The sequence below is a fragment of the Rhinoderma darwinii genome, chromosome 3 (genome assembly GCF_050947455.1).
Source record: "Rhinoderma darwinii isolate aRhiDar2 chromosome 3, aRhiDar2.hap1, whole genome shotgun sequence".
Taxonomy (NCBI): domain Eukaryota; kingdom Metazoa; phylum Chordata; class Amphibia; order Anura; family Rhinodermatidae; genus Rhinoderma; species Rhinoderma darwinii.
The window spans coordinates 174,434,313-174,452,232 of record NC_134689.1 but is presented as its reverse complement, the minus strand read 5'-3'; the positions used below and the strand labels follow the sequence as shown (position 1 = coordinate 174,452,232).

Genomic DNA, 17,920 nt, shown 5'->3' with positions numbered 1-17,920 from the left:
TCTGCCCATTGAAAGCAATGGGCAGACGTTTGTCTGTTCACACGAGGCGTATATTTACGTGCCGCTGTCAAATGACGGCGCGTAAATAGACGCCCGCGTCAAAGAAGTGACCTGTCACTTCTTTGGCCGTAATTGGAGCCGTTATTCATTGACTCCAATGAATAGCAGCGCTAATTACGGCCGTAATGGACGCGGCGTTCAAGCGCCTGCACATGCCGTTACGGCTGAAATTACGGGGATGTTTTCAGGCTGAAACATCCCCGTAATTTCAGCCGTAACGGACGCCCTCGTGTGAACATACCCTTATTCATCGATGACATTATATTCTGTATATTGACCTAGTCCTAGCCTAGTTATAAGAGGTAATGACTTTACTCCATTTTATATTGTGTCTATGACTTTAGCCCTGTTAATTCACATATAAAATATGTGAATATGTTATGTATTTTAGAAGAAGGAAAAAGATATGGACCAGTTTTTGAAGAGCAGCCTATTGACACTATTCACCCAGAAGAATCCACAGATGGGAAGGTATCAATGAATTGCAGAGCCAGAGGAAACCCCACTCCTACATACAAGTAAATAGAGATAGATGAGACATTGTAAATATAGAAAGAGTTATATTAATATATAATTAAAATGTTCTGTTCCATGCGGCTACATGTACTGCAGTATATGTTGCTCTTCAATTTCAATTTTACAATGTTGGTTTGAATAATTATTTTAGGTGGAGATACAACAACTGGGAAATAAAACTTCCAGATCCACGATACAGCATGCTAGGAGGAAATCTTGTTATCAACAATCCAGAAAAGTCTAAAGATTCTGGGAAATACATCTGCATAGTCTCGAATGAGTACGGAACAATCAAGAGTAAAGAAGCCAGCCTAAATTTTGGATGTAAGTAAATAACTGCATGCAGCCAAAAATAGTGAAGTTTAAAATATCAAACAGCTCTTTATAATGTCTATATCCATATGTTATAAAAAATAGACATTATCTATTTCTTGCGTTTTTCATAGTTGGATTTCAGTATTCATAAAGTTACACATGCCTAGTAGCCACTTATCTCCCTTACCTATAGAAATACCATACTGTAAACTTTCAGCAAAGACAAGCATTTATGCTTATGTGACAGTGAAGAAAATAGATAGTGGATCCTCATTATCACGATTAAGATTTCTCTTCCATTTAAAGGGAAACTGTCATGTATAATATGCAGTCCAGTATGTGGGCAGCATTTTATAGAAAACGGGGAGCTGAGCAGATTGATATATAGTTTTGTGGGAAAAGATTCATTAGAACTATTCATTTTTTATTTAAACCTCCTGCCAATCTGGGCTAAGGAGTCCAGTGGGCGGTCCTAATCACTGAAAAATAGCCTTGCTTGTATGAGTGTGAATACAGAGATAGCGGTCAATAAGTGATTAGGACCGCCCACTGCACTCTTAAAGGGAACCTGTCACCAGCATTTCACCTATTAAACCAGCAATGTCTGGTGGTAGTGGGTGAAAAATAATTTCTATATAACCTATAATTATCTTGTTGGTCGGCTCTGTAGCTTTAGTATTCAGTTTTTTAGTGTTCTCACACTGTATGCTAATGAGCATAAAAGAGTCATATCTTCATTTGAAAAGAGTCAAATCTTCGTTTGAAAAGAGACATATCTTCATTCCTCAAGTCTTTCCGAGTTTACCCCGCCTCCTTACTATTGATTGACAGCTCCTCGCCTTCCCCTAGCACACAAAATCCTGCACTTGTGCATTGTTGTCCTCTTCTGGTGTGTGCACACAAAGGGGCACCGGATTATTACGATAAAAGGTGCGAAATGTTTGCAGACCGTTATTTACAGTCGGAGGAGGAGTTTAGGAGGGGGAATAACGGCAATGAACTTTTTATAGCATCGGCCAGTGAGGGATAAGTAAAGTTCAATAGGTGAAATGCTGGTGACTGGTTCCCTTTAAGCCCAGAATGAGCACAGGTTTAAATGACTAAAGATCTTTTCCCACAAAAATATATGTATCAATCTGTTCAGCTCCCACTTCTCTACGACATGCTTCCTACAGATTGGACTGCATTATATATGTGGCAGTTTCCCTTTAAGCCGTGTGGGAGTGATAATTTCTTTAAACCAAATACATTTGGAAAAGTAATATGTATTAAAAATATGCATTATACAGCATGTAGCCTTCACAGAGCCAACCAACCAACCAACCAACCAACCAACTTAAAAACGATAAAATGTTTTATTCCAATTCAAGGTAGCTGTCACAAAGAAACAAGATGAGCTATACACATAGATTTAACTGATTTTCTCACAATTGTATGTCAAGTCAAAGCTTAAGAAATGGCCATTGGAATGGTCTTAGGCCAGGGCTAAACAATAGCTTTATATGTGCTGTGACTGTAGCATAACCATAGGAGTACATTGTACAACTCAATACTGAAGTTGCATTTGACTATAACATGATATGGAAATATGAATAGAGACCTGAGCACATGCTGAACTGCTGATTGAGACTCAATGGAAGAAAATCTGACGTGATAATCCCATGAAAATTGTAATCATGAAACTCACGCAGTTTAGGCCTCACATCCTACACACCTCGCATGTCCAAAGAATTCAATGAGCAAACATCTAACTGATCAGCTGACATATATCCGTTTAATTCTGGTCGTTTTTATATTGTTAAATCATTAAAATGGTGTAATCATAAAAATGGTCTGATGGTTTATAATCTTTGTGCGTATTATTCACATTTTGGAGTATTGAGTCACCACGTTTCCATATAACCAAACAATGATGTGCAGTAAATCTTGTGTGCGGGAAGCACTTGGGCAGAAGGAAGGAACAGGTTGGGCTTTACTGTGCTAGAATATGATTGAGTCCTTGTGCTGTTATTCCTTGTAAAGTTTAAGGAATATGTCAATTACATTTCAGTAGGAAATCATTGGCAGTGCTCCCGGAAGATTGTTGCCATGGAAATAGCACTTTGCTTTGGAATTATTGAACATGCTCTGCAAGCCATAGAACAGGGATGAACCATGAAGTCCAAATCTATTAAAAATAAGTCACCGGCCTGAAGCAAACAATTTCTCAATTTGTCTGCTTATAGATTTCATTCTTACGTATGTCCGGATATTTCATGAGCTTACTATTTGTTACAATACTGTTCTTTTATGAGCGTGATAGCCACCAAGAACCAATAGAGCAGATGACGTGAAAGGGTTTAAATATGTAAAAAATCTTAAAAGAGTAATCTGTTCAAGTTCCACTTTTCAGCTGGAGAGTGAGACGCATTTTAGTACTTGCGCTTCCATTTATCTCTATTAACATTGGCTGCACAGATGACACCAGCTGTCTTGCCAAATACGTGAACTAGAATCCTTCAGTCTACTTTGCTTTTGTAGTGGTCGAAGAGGATCGACCTCAACCGATCACTGTCTAATTGACTAGTCATAAAAGTGAAATATACTCCGTCCCTGGACATCCTTTTTAAGGTAGTATGCCTTTTATACAAATTAGAAAAAGTGGTTCCTACAGATCCCAATACGCCCAAGACATTAATTCCTCTAGAGTATTTTGCTGTCCTTTGGGCAAGCAGCTCAGGGCAGTCCATTTCCTGCAAAGACACCCAGGGAAGAGACTACCTAGGATTGTGCGTAACCAATAGAAGCTCAGCAGCAAACTATGTCTTGACTTTGGTCAAACATTTGGTCTAATATCAATCTCTCCTTGGAAATGGAACCCTCTTTTTTACTTTGTATGCAGGGTCCTTTCAGTGTAAGGAGTTTTTCCTTCTAAGCGAGTGATGCCATTTCGGAAGGATAAGCAGTCACTTACTGGGACCACATCCAAATGAATGAGTTTCTGTACCTTCACAGTGCCGGGTCTGCAGGGGAGCTGTGCTGGAAAAAAAATCTGAAGGGGCTCTGAAGCCCTTTGTTCCAGTGATCAGCGGGGTCCCAGAGGTCAAAACCTCCTGAACAGCAAGTGACCTGTTACCCATGTACAACAAATTAAGAAATATGTGTTTTGCATCGAGTAACTTATTTCCAATGCATGCATGGACAGACTGCCCTAGACCACTGGGTTAGCATTCATGACATCATTTGATGGGAGATATTCATTCAATCAATCAATCCATCAATCAAACTTTCTGTCAGAGTAATCTTTGATACTGACATATTCAGAAATCCAGCACTGGGCCCAGATGCCGCTCAGTATATGCTGGAGTATTATGAAAATTTCACAGGATGTTGGAATTACTTTTAATTTAGATGACAATCTTGAGAGAATTGTTGAGAAGCAGTGCAGAGTGTCACGGTCACAGGGTATGTGGACTCACTAGGCTGCTCCGCCGTAGCGGAGAGGCAGCTGACCAGGTCACAGTCTATATGAAAGTCAGTAGTAGATAGTAACGCTTGGGTACCTGAACTAGTCCAGACAGTGGCTGTGGCTTCAGCACGGATGGAGGCCGGTGCAGCAGGCAGCGCCAGACGTGGCGTGCAGTATCTGATGTGGCAGAAGACACTGGACGTGGCAGACGACACTGGACGTGGCAGAAGACACTGGACGTGGCAGAAGACACTGGACGTTGCAGAAGACACGGGACGTGGCAAATAACAGCAGGTGCAGTAGACACGACTCCAACACTGGTAGGCACAGGAACAAGAACAGTACGGGATACAGGAACAGGTAACAGGGCACGAGTAACAACTGGAACGGGAAACACTAAGGGACCATTTGCAAGACAGACTGGGATAAACTAACAACGCTCAGGCAAGGATCCGAAGGTCTGTGGCCTTCTTATAGACCAGGAAATCATGGGCGTTAAATGCTGTCTTCCATTCATCACCACGACGAATCCGTATTAGGTTATAAGCCCCCCGCAGATCTAGCTTAGAAAAAATGTTGGCTCCTCGTATGCGATCAAACAGCTCGGATATAAGTGGCAACGGGTATTTGTTCTTGACCATGATCTTGTTGAGACCACGGTAGTCAATGCAGGGTCGAAGAGATCCATCTCTCTTCTTAACGAAGAAGAAGCCGGCCCGGGCTGGGGAGGAAGATTTTCGTATAAAACCCCTCTCCAAATTCTCCTTGATATAGGCTGACATAGATAAAGTCTCTGGCAAGGAGAGAGGATATACCCGTCCACAGGGAAGAGAAACATTCGGAACCAGTTCAATGGGACAGTCATAATTCCGATGTGGAGGCAACGTCTCAGCTTCTCTTTTGCAGAAGACATCCGCAAAACTGGCATACTGAGAAGGTAGACCGGAGAGTGATTGAGACAGAGGGGGCATAACAGGACGGACTTGTGACAGGCAATGGCTATGGCATCTGGAACCCCATTGAAGAACTTCTCCGGAACTCCAGTCAAGAACCGGGGCGTGTAGGCGGAGCCATGGCAGACCCAGCAGGATAGGATAGATGGCCTTAGGTAGTACCAGGAAGGTGATCTGCTCTGAGTGAAGAGCTCCGACCCGTAGTGTCAACGGCTCCGTGATGAGCATAATCGGATCGAGCAGTGGTAGACCATTCACAGAGGCAACAGCCAGGGGTCTCTCCAGACGGACTGTGGGTAGACGTAAACGATCCACTAGATCCTGCTGGATGAAATTAGCAGCCGCTCCAGAGATAGCGGAGGAAGGATGTGACATCTCTCCAGAGACGATGGCCACAGGAATCGATAATTTGGGAGAGGTATTAACGTTTGGAGACGTTCCACCTAGAGTTTCCTCTCCAACCAACCCTAGGTACTGGAGTTTCCCGGTTTCTGTGGGCATTGGTGCACAAAATGATCCTTAAGGCCACAATACATACATAGTCCAGAGGAGCGTCTGCACTGCTTCTCCTGTTCAGATAACCAGACTCTGTCTACCTGCATGGGTTCTTCAGGTAGCGCACTAGGGGAAGGCAATAGTGGTCTCTGGACCGAGGGTGCTGGTCTGTGGACCTGACTCTCCTGTCGAACCTCTTGAGTGCACTCCCGGATTCTCATATCAACCCAGGTGGGTAACAGGAAGAGGGGATCGAAGGTAGAAGGAAGGTCGCGGGCTGCCAGTTTGTCCTTGATGTGAGAGGACAGACCCTGCCAGAAGGTCGCCACCAGTGCCTCATTGTTCCATGCCAGCTCGGCTGCTAGGGTACGGAAGGAGATAGCATACTCCCCTACTGTGGAAACCTCTTGCTTGAGGGTCAACATAGTAGCTGCGGCGGAGTATGTTCGACCCGGCTCCTCAAACACAGGTCCTTGTTGCTCCAAGATTGGGTTCGCCCATGCGAGAGCCTTGCCAGCAAGAAGGGAGATGATAAATCCCACCTTGGCCTCCTCGGAGGGGAAGAGATGAGCCCGTAGCCTAAAATGAAAAGTGCATTGGTTAATAAATCTTGTACATGCTCTGGGATTATCGTCGTAGCGAGGAGGAAGAGGCAGAGGAACTGTGGATCTGGAACAAACAGGAGGAGCAACGGGCAGTGGCACAGCAACAGCTTCATGAGGAAGAAACGGAGGTGGAACAGTGAGTAGATCCAGACAGACCAGGATAAAATTCACAGCCTCAAGGAGTTGATCCTGACATGTGCGTAGGTCATGCATCTCCGTCTGTATCTTCTGGACTGCGGTCTTGGGCTTGCCAGCGGGTTCCATGGCCTGAGCGTACTGTCACGGTCACAGGGTTTGTGGACCCACTAGGCCGCTCCACCGTAGTGGAGAGGCAGCTGACGAGGTCACAGTCTATATGAAAGTCAATAGTAGATAGTAACGCTTGTTTACCTGAACTAGTCTATACAGTGGCTGTAACTTCAGCACGGATGGAGGCTGGTGCAGCAGGCAGCGCCAGACGTGGCGGGCAGTATCCGATGTGGCAGACGACACTGGACGTGGCAGACGACACTGGACGTGGCAGAAGACACTGGGCGTGGCAGAAGACACTGGACGTTGACACGACTCCAACACTGGTAGGCACAGGAACAAGAACAGTACGGGATACAGGAACAGTTAAGAGGGCACGGGTAACAACTGGAACGGGAAACACTAAGGGACCATTTGCAAGACAGACTGGGATAAACTAACAACACTCAGGCAAGCATCAGCAGGGCTGGGGCCTTCTTATAGACCAGGAAATCATGGGCCGTTGATGATGATGATTTCCTGATTTGCGCGCGCTGGCCCTTTAAGGAGTGACACATGAAAGGAGTTGGGAATTCGGGACACAGCAGAATGGAGCGGAAGTGAGCGCTGGCGTCTCCTAGGAAGTAGATGGGTACCAGCGCTCACGGATCCATTTTAAATATCGTGTTCAATGCAAACGTGCAACAATAATATACACACTATGGCACATTTATTTATAAAGTTGCAAGAAAAACTGACATTTAATTTTTAATTGTTTCAAAATGGTGCACACTGTGCAATACATTGTATAAGGACCTGTTCACATCAGCGTTGCCCTTCCGTTGAGGGGTTCCGTCGGAGGTTTCCGTCTGGTTAACCCCTCAACGGAAAGGCAAGCGGAAACCTAAGCTTCCGTTTCCCTCACCATTGATATCACTGATGACGGAAACCTAGCTAATGGTTTCCGTCTCTCACCGTTGTGACAGGGTACCGTTGTTCTTGACAGAATCAATAGCGCAGTCGACTGCGCTATTGATTTAGTCAAAACGACGGCACCCTGTCACAACGGTGAGAGACGGAAACCATTAGCTAGGTTTCTGTCACCATTAAGTTCAATGGTGAGGGAAACGGAAGTTGAGGTTTCCGTTAGCTTTCCGCTGAGGGGTTAACCCGACGGAAACCTCCGACGGAACCCCTCAACGGAACACAGATGGTGATGTGAATACAGCTTAATTGTGCAGCTCACAACTTATACTTCTACATGTCGTAGAACAAGATTAAAAATGGTGAAAGTCTTTCATAGATATGGTGCCTGCTGCTTCTAAGTTTCTAACACTCGTAATGTCATTTTTTTCCGTACGTTTTGTCTCATAAATCTGTTCCGTTGGGCCTTATGCACGTGAACTGTTCTCTAAAAAGTGCCAGTGTTAGGGTATGTTCACACGCCCCATTTACGGACGTAATTGAGGCGTTTTCCGCCTGGAATTACGGCCGAAAAAACGGCTCCAAACTGTCGGCAAACATCTGCCCATTGAATTCAATGGGTCTTACGGTGTTCTGTGCAGACAGGCTTTTTTTTTACGCGCCGCTGTCAAAAGACGGCGTGTAAAAAGACGGCGTCCTCAAAGAAGTCCATGTCACTTCTTGGAACGTAATTGGAGCCGTTTTTCATTGACTCCATTGAAAAACAGCTCCAATTACGTCCGTTATGGACGCTGCGAAAAACGCGTGCAATTGCAAAAACTTCTGAAATTCAGGAGCTGTTTTTGCCTGAAAACAGCTCCGTAATTTCAGACGTATTTTACGTTTGCGTTTGAACATACCCTTACAGGCAACCAATGATTTCACTTAGAACAATTTCATTTATTTTGTCATTCTACTACGCTATTTTTTAATTGCAGGAATAAATAAAATTTATATGGAACATTTTTTTGTAGAAATATTATGTATTCTTGGCTAATATGTATTTTTTTATTTTTTTTAAACGCAGACCTAGATCCTTTTCCTGCAGAGGAACGTCCTGCAGTGAAAGTTAAGGAAGGAACCGCAGTAATGTTGCTCTGTGACTCGCCTCCACACTTCCCAGGTAATGACCAGTACAATTAAAAAAGGCTCTAATGTACCTTCTCTGTTGGAAATTTGCTTTTCCCAAAGCTATCCAGATCTGATCCCGTCCTTGGCACTAAGATCCACACTACCGCCATGTGCTCAGAGCCTAATATTTCTGTTTAGGATCCACTCCTAATTTTGGCTAAGGAAATCCATACAGCAACTGTACCAAACTGCAGTGTCTGAAAATGTATGTTAGGCCCTGTTCACATCACATTTTGAGTCTACATTTAGTGTAAACGTTTAATGTATGCGCTACAAACATAGACAAAATGTAGTTCTAATACTTGTCTATCCGTTTGTGTATTAGTTTATGTTAAACGTTAAAACATCTTATTTTCTACCAAACACGTAAAGCATTAGTTTGCATATGTCATCATTGTCTATAATGTAAAAAAAAAAAAAAATATGTTGAGTATACGCTTTGAAGGACAGAATAGGATGTAATACTATGGTATTGTGTCCTCCAAAAAAAGCATATGCCGACCCGGTTAAGGCAGTCAAATGTAGTCAAAAGTATGCTGGACTACATTTGGCCCATTCAATGGATACGCCAGGGAATACTGTACGTGTCAATACTCTCTTTGATATTCAAGCATATATTCTCGGCTGAGAGCATAATTGTGATGTGAACAGGGCTTTATCCTGTTGCCTATGAAAAGTCAAATTCCCTACGAAACTATACTGCTTTGTTTACACATAGAATATTTCTACAACGTAATTCAACCCGTTTGTTGCAGCCGGCGGATTTATCCGTTGATTTTACAGATCAGATTTTGCCATACATGTCCTTCCTAACAATACAATGGGTACAAAATCCTTGACAGATAGGGCATTTCCCTGAAATGCTTGTGGATTTTTTTATCGCTGAATGTAAATGGCATTTTGTAAAAATGTTCATAATGTTGTATATTGGCACACAAAGTCTCCTGCGGCTTCGTACTGTAAACTAACGCTTTTATCGGAGAATACCTCTGTAATACGCCATACAATGAAGTCTGTCACAATTCTTTTTCTGTCAGATTTGTATGGACTCTAACATCTAACATGTGAAATCCGGCATACAAAGGTACAGTACAGCCCCGTGCACTTCTATTATGGCCATATACAACATGGGGGCGTAATACGGCTGTGTGCAGGAGTGTTTTATGTCTCGGATTCCAGAATTGCTTATGTTAAACTCATTGACCAGCATCGAATAATTTTATACAGTTTGTATCTTTGTTAGAACATCCTGACACTTAGTGTAACAAAAAAAGAATACAAATCACCCTAAAAAAATATAGTTAAATATATTTTGAAATAGGTTTAGCTCATGTAAGATAAAAAAACAAACTGATTATTCCCTGTATTTCATCACTGTTTCTTATTTGCCTCTAAATCTCCATTTATATACCTCCTATGCCTTCATTATGTAAAGTAAAATGCCGGATATTTTCGTGTCGATTTTCGAAATATCTGAAAGTGAGTTATAGTGCAGGTGGATTTGTCTTGCAGTATGCCTTGTCCTTGCACTGACTTTAACACAGATAAAGTATATCTGTTGAAGCAAGATTATGTGCTCACTTCGGGAAGTCTGCAGTGTGTCCGCCTTTGAAGATGAAACCTTCACACTCTGCTAAGGAGTTGGAAATCATGAAGGTTATGTGGAGTTCTAGGCAGTACTGAATCCACAGGAACTAAAATAACTTTCTGCTGTAGCACCAAACATAAATGTGCTCCTGCAGACGGCCTTCAACATAAAATACTAAATATCCTCCATAATTGTAAAGCACATTGCAAGTATTTCTAGTCCGTTTTATGCATTGAAATATCCTGGGGGCTTGAATTTCATAGTGTGCTTGCCATGCTTGTGTTGTATTGAACCCCATACTTTTTATCGTTTGTCCATAAGTATATATAGACAGCTCGTATATTATATGGAGTCAAATTAGCCAAAGTCTTCCAGATCCAAAATGTGGATTATAGATCTAGCTGATAGAAGGGTTCTCAATCATCAACCATCTCCCCTCAATATATCTTAAAAGAGCATCGGAGAGATTAGTCTGAACCAGACCTTTTATAAAACATCGCTAATGCTCTTTAAAAAGTACACCCGTGTGCGCCACATCAGAGATGCACTTCAAGTGTAGCCTGTGCAGAAGTTTTGCTTTTACATAGAAGAGTATGCCTGTACTGCAGTGTAAGGCCTCATGCACATGACCATAGTGGTGTGCACGGCCGTGATTTGCGGCTCGGACGGCCGCGGAGCGTCACTAGTGGGGCGTGCACATGGCCGTGTGCATTAATTTCAGTGAGCCCGGAACGCAAAATACAGCCATAAATAAGACATGTCCTATCTTTTTGCGGTCCATGCTCCCGGGCAATGCACAAACTGTGGAAACCATGGTTGTGTGCATGGGCCCCTAGATATTAATGGGACTACAATTCACCCGCAGATTTGCAGGTGAATTGCGGCCGCAAAAACATGTTCGTGAGCATGGGGCGTAAGTGCTGTTTGTGACATATAACATTATGCCCTCTGAGTGCCAGACTTGATGTTCATTGTGTGTATGCAGTGTACAATGATAGTACAGCCTTATGCTCATTGCTTTATTTTGGATCTTTGACCTGCTATAGGCCCATACTGTACCTCCGTGTGCTTCAGATTTTACGCAGAGACACGTAAAGTTTTTTTTTGGTCTTATTCGCAAAGATTTTTTTTTTCTAGGGGAGAATACAGCTGTTAAGGATCTGCCAGACACAGCTCCTGTGTCGACGCCCGTGGTAATCAGTCTGCACCTGCTCCTAAGTCTGAGGGAGTGACACGATCTTCTACAAGTCAGGCTGGGAGGCTGAGGAGTGGGAGAGCCTATCACAGCCTGGCCAGACGGAGCTAGCTCCCGCCCTCTGTCTATTTATACCTGCATTTCCTGCTCCTCCTTTGCCTGTGATTCTTTTCTGTTTCCTGGCTCTGCTGCTCCTGCTATGATTATTGACCTTGCTTCATTTTTGACCCTGGCTTTACTGACTACGCTCCTGTTCTGCGATTTGTACCTCATGCACTCCTGGTTTGACTCGGCTCGTTCACTACTCTTGTTGCTCACTGTGTTGCCGTGGGCAACTGCCCCATTTCCCTTAGCTTCTGTGTACCCTTGCACTTATTGAGCGTAGGGACCGTCCCCCAGTTGTACGCCGTCTCCTAGGACGGGCCGTTGCAAGTAGGCAGGGACTGAGTGGCGGGTAGATTAGGGCTCATCTGTCTGTCTCCCTACCCCGTCATTACATAATCACAGGCCCATATACCTTTTCTACCCTGGTCCCTGACACAACTATGGACCCCCTTGAGACCATGGCTCAGCAAATGCAGGGCCTCTCCCTACAGGTCCAAGCCCTGGCTCAGAAGGGCAACCAGCATGATGCTACCCTGGTAGTGCCCCCCACCTCACCTCTTGAACCCCACCTCAAGTTGCCTGGCCGGTTCTCAGGGGACCGGAAGACTTTTTTCTCCTTTCGGGAGAGTTGTAGGCTCTATTTCCGTTTGAAGCCCCACTCCTCAGGTTCTGAGAGCCAGCGAGTGGGTATAATTATGTCCCGGATCCAGGACCGGCCCCAAGAATGGGCCTTCTCCTTGGCTCCTGGCGCCCCTGAACTTTCCTCTGTTGATCTTTTTTTTTCTGCTCTCGGGCTCATATATGACGAGACTGACAAGACTGCCTTTGCCGAGAGTTAGCTGGTGACCTTACGTCAGGGTAAGAGACCCGTTGAGGAGTACTGTTCTGACTTTAGGAAGTGGTGTGTAGCTTCTCGGTGGAATGACCCTGCCTTGAGGTGCCAGTTTAGATTGGGTCTGTCGAACGCCCTGCAAGACCTGTTAGTTAGCTATCCCTCTTCTGAATCCCTAGATCAGGTTATGGCTTTAGCGGTACGTCTTGACCGACGTCTCAGGGAACGACGACTGGAACGTTTTTGTGCCTTCCCCTCTGACCCCCCCATGATGGCTCCCGAGGTTCCGTTGCTTCATTCTTCCACGGAAAACTCGGATGAACCTATGCAACTCGGGGCCTCCGTCTCTACCCAACAACGTAGAGAGTTCCGCAGGAAGAATGGTCTCTGCTTCTACTGTGGGGATGACAAGCATCAAGTGAACAACTGTCCTAGGCGTAGGAATAAGCAGCCGGAAGAACTTCCGCGCCTAAGTGACCATCGGGGGGTCATTTGGGCGCACAGGTATTTCCCGTATATATGAAACCTAATAAGATCTTGCTTCCCTTTCAGGTCTCTTTTGAGGGTAGGTCTGCCACCGGCAGTGCCTTCGTGGATTCAGGGTCTTCTGCTAATATTATGTCTGTGGAATTTGCTATGTCTCTAGCTATGCCATTGATTGACTTGCCTAAACCAATCCCGGTAGTGGGTATCGACTCCACTCCTCTTGCTAATGGTTATTTTACACAGCATACCCCTGTTTTTGAACTCCTTGTTGGCTCCATGCATTTGGAGCAGTGCTCTGTACTGGTGATGCAGGGATTATCGTCCGATTTGGTTTTAGGCCTTCCCTGGTTGCAGATGCATAATCCCACATTTAACTGGAATACTGGGGATCTTACCAAATGGGGTAATGAATGCATGACGTCATGTTTTTCTGTTCATTTTATCTCTCTCCCTGAGGAGGTGAACACTCTACCTGAGTTTATTCAGGACTTCGCTGATGTTTTTTCTAAAAAGGCCTCCGAAGTGTTACCTCCTCATAGAGAATTCGATTGCGCAATCTATTTGGTACCAGGAGCTAAGCTCCCTAAGGGTAGAATATTTAATCTCTCTTGTCCCGAACGTGAAACCATGAGAGAGTATATCCAGGAATGCCTGGCCAAGGGTTACATTCACCCCTCTACTTCTCGGGTAGGTGCTGGCTTCTTCTTCGTAGGGAAGAAGGATCGTGGTCTTAGGCCGTGCATTGACTACCGAAACTTGAATAAGGTCACTGTAAGGAACCAGTATCCCCTCCCTTTGATTCCTGATCTCTTCAATCAGGTTCAGGGGGCCCAATGGTTCTCTAAGTTTGATCTACGGGGGGCTTATAACCTTATCCGCATCAAAGAGGGGGATGAGTGGAAGACTGCGTTTAACATGCCCGAAGGTCATTTCGAATACCTCGTCATGCCCTTTGGGTTGTGTAATTCTCTCGCGGTCTTCCAGAATTTCATAAATGAGATTTTAAGAGACTACCTGGGGGTATTTCTTGTAGTGTACCTTGATGACATACTTGTGTTTTCCAAGGACTGGTCCTCCCACATTGAGCATGTCAGGAAGGTGCTCCAGGCCCTTCGGGAAAACAAACTGTTTGCTAAAACCGAAAAATGTGTGTTTCGGGTGCAGGAGATACCATTTTTGGGTCAAATCCTCACTCCTCATGAATTCCGCATGGACCCCGCCAAGGTTCAGGCTGTGGCTGAATGGGTCCAACCTGCCTCCCTGAAGGCGTTACAGTGCTTCCTGTGGTTTGCTAATTATTACAGGAGATTTATTGCTAACTTCTCGGTCATCGCGAAGCCTCTTACGGATCTTACTCGCAAAGGTGCTGACCTTCTCCACTGGCCTCCAGAGGCGGTCCAGGCTTTTGAGGTCCTTAAGAAGTGCTTTATCTCGGCCCCTGTGCTGATTCAGCCTAACCAAATGGAGCCATTCATCGTGGAGGTTGACGCCTCCGAGGTGGGAGTGGGTGCTGTCTTGTCCCAGGGTACCAGGTTCCTCACCCATCTCCGTCCCTGTGCCTACTTCTCCAGGAAATTCTCGCCCACTGAGAGTAACTATGATATTGGCAACCACAAACTCTTAGCCATTAAATGGGCATTTGAAGCGTGGCACCACTTCCTGGAGGGGGCTAGGCACCAGGTAACGGTCCTTACCGACCACAAGAATCTGGTTTTCTTAGAATCTGCCCGGAGGCTAAACCCGAGACAAGCTCGATGGGCGTTATTTTTTACTAGATTCAACTTTTTGGTCACCTATAGGGCTGGGTCTAAAAATATTAAGGCTGCTGTACTGTCGCGTAGCTTCATGGCCAGTCCTCCTTCGGAGGAAGATCCTGCATGTGTTTTGCCTCCAGGTATAATCATTTCCTCTGTTGATTCTGACTTAGTCTCCGAAATTGCGGCTGATCAAGGTTCAGCTCCCGGGAACCTTCCTGAGAACAAGCTGTTTGTTCCCCTGCAATTCCGGCTAAGGGTACTCAGGGAAAATCATGACTCTGCACTATCTGGCCATCCAGGCATCCTGGGTACCAAGCATCTCATTGCCAGAAACTATTGGTGGCCTGGGTTGCTTAAAGACGTTAAGGCCTACGTCGCCGCTTGTGAAATTTGTGCTAGGTCCAAGACTCCCAGGTCACGACCAGCGGGCTTATTATGTTCTTTGCCCATTCCCCAGAGACCTTGGACCCATATCTCCATGGATTTTATCACCGATTTGCCTCCATCTCAAGGCAAGTCGGTGGTGTGGGTTGTAGTAGACCGTTTCAATAAGATGTGCCTCTTTGTGCCCCTCAAGAAACTACCCAATGCTAAGACATTAGCTACCTTGTTTGTCAAACACATCCTGCGTCTACATGGGGTTCCTGTCAATATTGTTTCTGACAGAGGGGTACAATGTGTTTCATTGTTTTGGAGAGCCTTCTGTAAAAAGTTGGAGATTGATCTGTCCTTCTCCTCGGCCTTCCATCCTGAAACTAATGGCCAAACTGAGAGGACTAATCAGTCTCTAGAACAATATTTAAGGTGTTTTATCTCTGACTGTCAATATGATTGGGTCTCCTTCATTCCCCTTGCTGAATTTTCCCTTAATAACCGGGTCAGTAACTCATCAGGGGTCTCCCCCTTTTTCTGTAATTTTTGGTTTAATCCACGGTTCTCCTCCGTTTCACCTGGTAGTTCCAACAATCCTGAGGTAGATGTCGTTCATCAGGAACTGTGCACAGTCTGGGCCCAGGTTCAAAAGAACCTAGAGGCGTCCCAGAGCATACAAAAGACTCAGGCAGATAGAAGACGTTCTGCTAACCCCTTGTTTGTGGTCGGGGATCTGGTGTGGCTATCTTCTTAAAATTTGCGCCTTAAAGTCCCGTCCAAAAAATTTGCTCCCCGATATATAGGGCCGTACAAGGTCATTGAAGTCCTTAACCCTGTCTCCTTCCGACTGGAGTTACCCCCGTCTTTTTGAGTACACAACGTGTTTCATGCCTCCCTCCTTAAACGCTGCTCCCCGTCCTTGGCTCCCTCGAGGAAACCTCCGGTCCCTGTTCTCACCCCTGAAGGGGTGGAATTCGAGGTGGCCAAGATTGTGGACAGCAGGAGAGTCCAAGGCTCCCTCCAGTACCTGGTTCATTGGAGAGGATAGGGGCCTGAGGAGAGTACTTGTGTACCCTCCCGGGATGTTCACGCTGGGGTATTGCTCAGGAGGTTCCATCTTCGCTTCTCCAATAAGCCAGATCCACCTAGAAAGGGTCCAGTGGCCCCTCTTAAAAGGGGGGGGTACTGTAAAGGATCTGCCAGACACAGCTTCTGCGTCGACGCCTGTGAGTAATCAGTCTGCACCTGCTCCTATGTCTGAGAGAGTGACACGATCTTCTACCAGTCAGGCTGGGAGGCTGAGGAGTGGGAGAGCCTATCACAGCCTGACCAGACGGATCTAGCTCCCGCCCTCTGTCTATTTATACCTGCATTTCCTGCTCCTCCTTTGCCTGTGATTCTTTTCTGTTTCCTGGCTCTGCTGCTCCTGCTATGATTATTGACCTTGCTTCATTTTTGACCCTGGCTTTACTGACTACGCCCCTGCTCTGCGATTTGTACCTCGTGCACTCCTGTTTTGACTCGGCTCGTTCACTACTCTTGTTGCTCACTGTGTTGCCGTGGGCAACTGCCCCATTTCCCTTAGCTTCTGTGTACCCTTGTCTGTTTGTGTGTCGTGCACTTATTGAGCGTAGGAACCGTAGCCCAGTTGTACGCTGTCGCCTAGGACGGGCCGTTGCAAGTAGGCAGGGACTGAGTGGCGGGTAGATTAGGGCTCACCTGTCTGTCTCCCTACCCCGTCATTACAACAGCAGTACACAAAGTGCCTAAGTGTTAGTCATTCAGACCTGTAGGCACTCCGTGTTCCACCATACAGAGTCTGTGCACATAGCATACTTCATGTTATTTGAAGGCATCTATCTAAGTAAGCAAGCACCAGTGAGCAGTCAGATTTCAAGGCACTTGATTTGCCACTCTGTGCATGGCTAAGATTTATTGATGTCCAGGAAATCTGTAATGAGTTACATTACTACTTTGGCACCATATATATGAGGTATGTAAATATAACAAGGTGGCTAGGGAAATAAGCATGAATGTTTTACAAAGTAAAAATGAATAAAAAATGTGTCACCATCTAAAGGGGCCTGGGTTTGGCTGGCGGCAGGAAAGAGAGTGTGATTATGCGGAAAGTAAATAAACTGGAGAGGAAGCTGACCAAATGCATGATAATGCCATAAAACAATACACCTAATATTATACATTTCCACAAGAAATATCTCTTATAAAGAAGGTTATTGTTCCAAGAATTCAATGAAGGACAATATTACATGGGAAAACTTCTAAATTCATCCAAGTCAGGGCAGCAACAAATTTTGACAAAGCACCAAATTTTTCTGAATAGTGGGCATCGCCATTCCTAAAAGATTTATGCCGAATTTGAATCTGACTCTGTAGTACTGATGGAGCTGGATTTGCTGTGACTTTAGTTTGGATCTTTCATCTGAATAGTAGAATATTTTAGTTTTACATTCTAGTTATTCATTGCAGTAAAATAGAGTGATTATTTTCAATATTTTTAACTTGTCCGAAAAATAATTACTTGTTTCTCTTCCATTCGCAGATGACCTTAATTATAGATGGATCATAAACGAATTTCCAAACTTTATCAATATGGATTCACGAAGGTTTATTACTCAGAAAAATGGAAATCTGTATATTGCAACAGTAGAACAATCAGACAGGGGAAATTACTCGTGTTTCGTATCAAGTCCTTCAATTACAAAAAGTGTATTTAGCCGATACACATCTCTTTTGCCACAATCTGGAAGTATGTATTATAAGTTTTGTTTACTAATTAATATATGTACTATTTTCGTGTATATATATATATAAATATATATATATATATATATATATATATATATATATATA

At 44.5% G+C, this 17,920-nt stretch overlaps 1 protein-coding gene across 1 annotated transcript in view; it reads left to right on the top strand.

Annotated features, from left to right (window-relative positions):
* The window catches only part of CNTN1 (contactin 1), a 130,339-nt gene that overhangs the window by 82,819 nt on the left and 29,600 nt on the right, over positions 1-17,920 (top strand). Inside the window, exons 4-7 of the mRNA XM_075857060.1 lie at positions 452-578; positions 728-900; positions 8,611-8,706; positions 17,610-17,816. Of these exons, the coding sequence (XP_075713175.1) occupies positions 452-578; positions 728-900; positions 8,611-8,706; positions 17,610-17,816 (603 nt within the window). The remainder of the gene's footprint in view (positions 1-451; positions 579-727; positions 901-8,610; positions 8,707-17,609; positions 17,817-17,920) is intronic.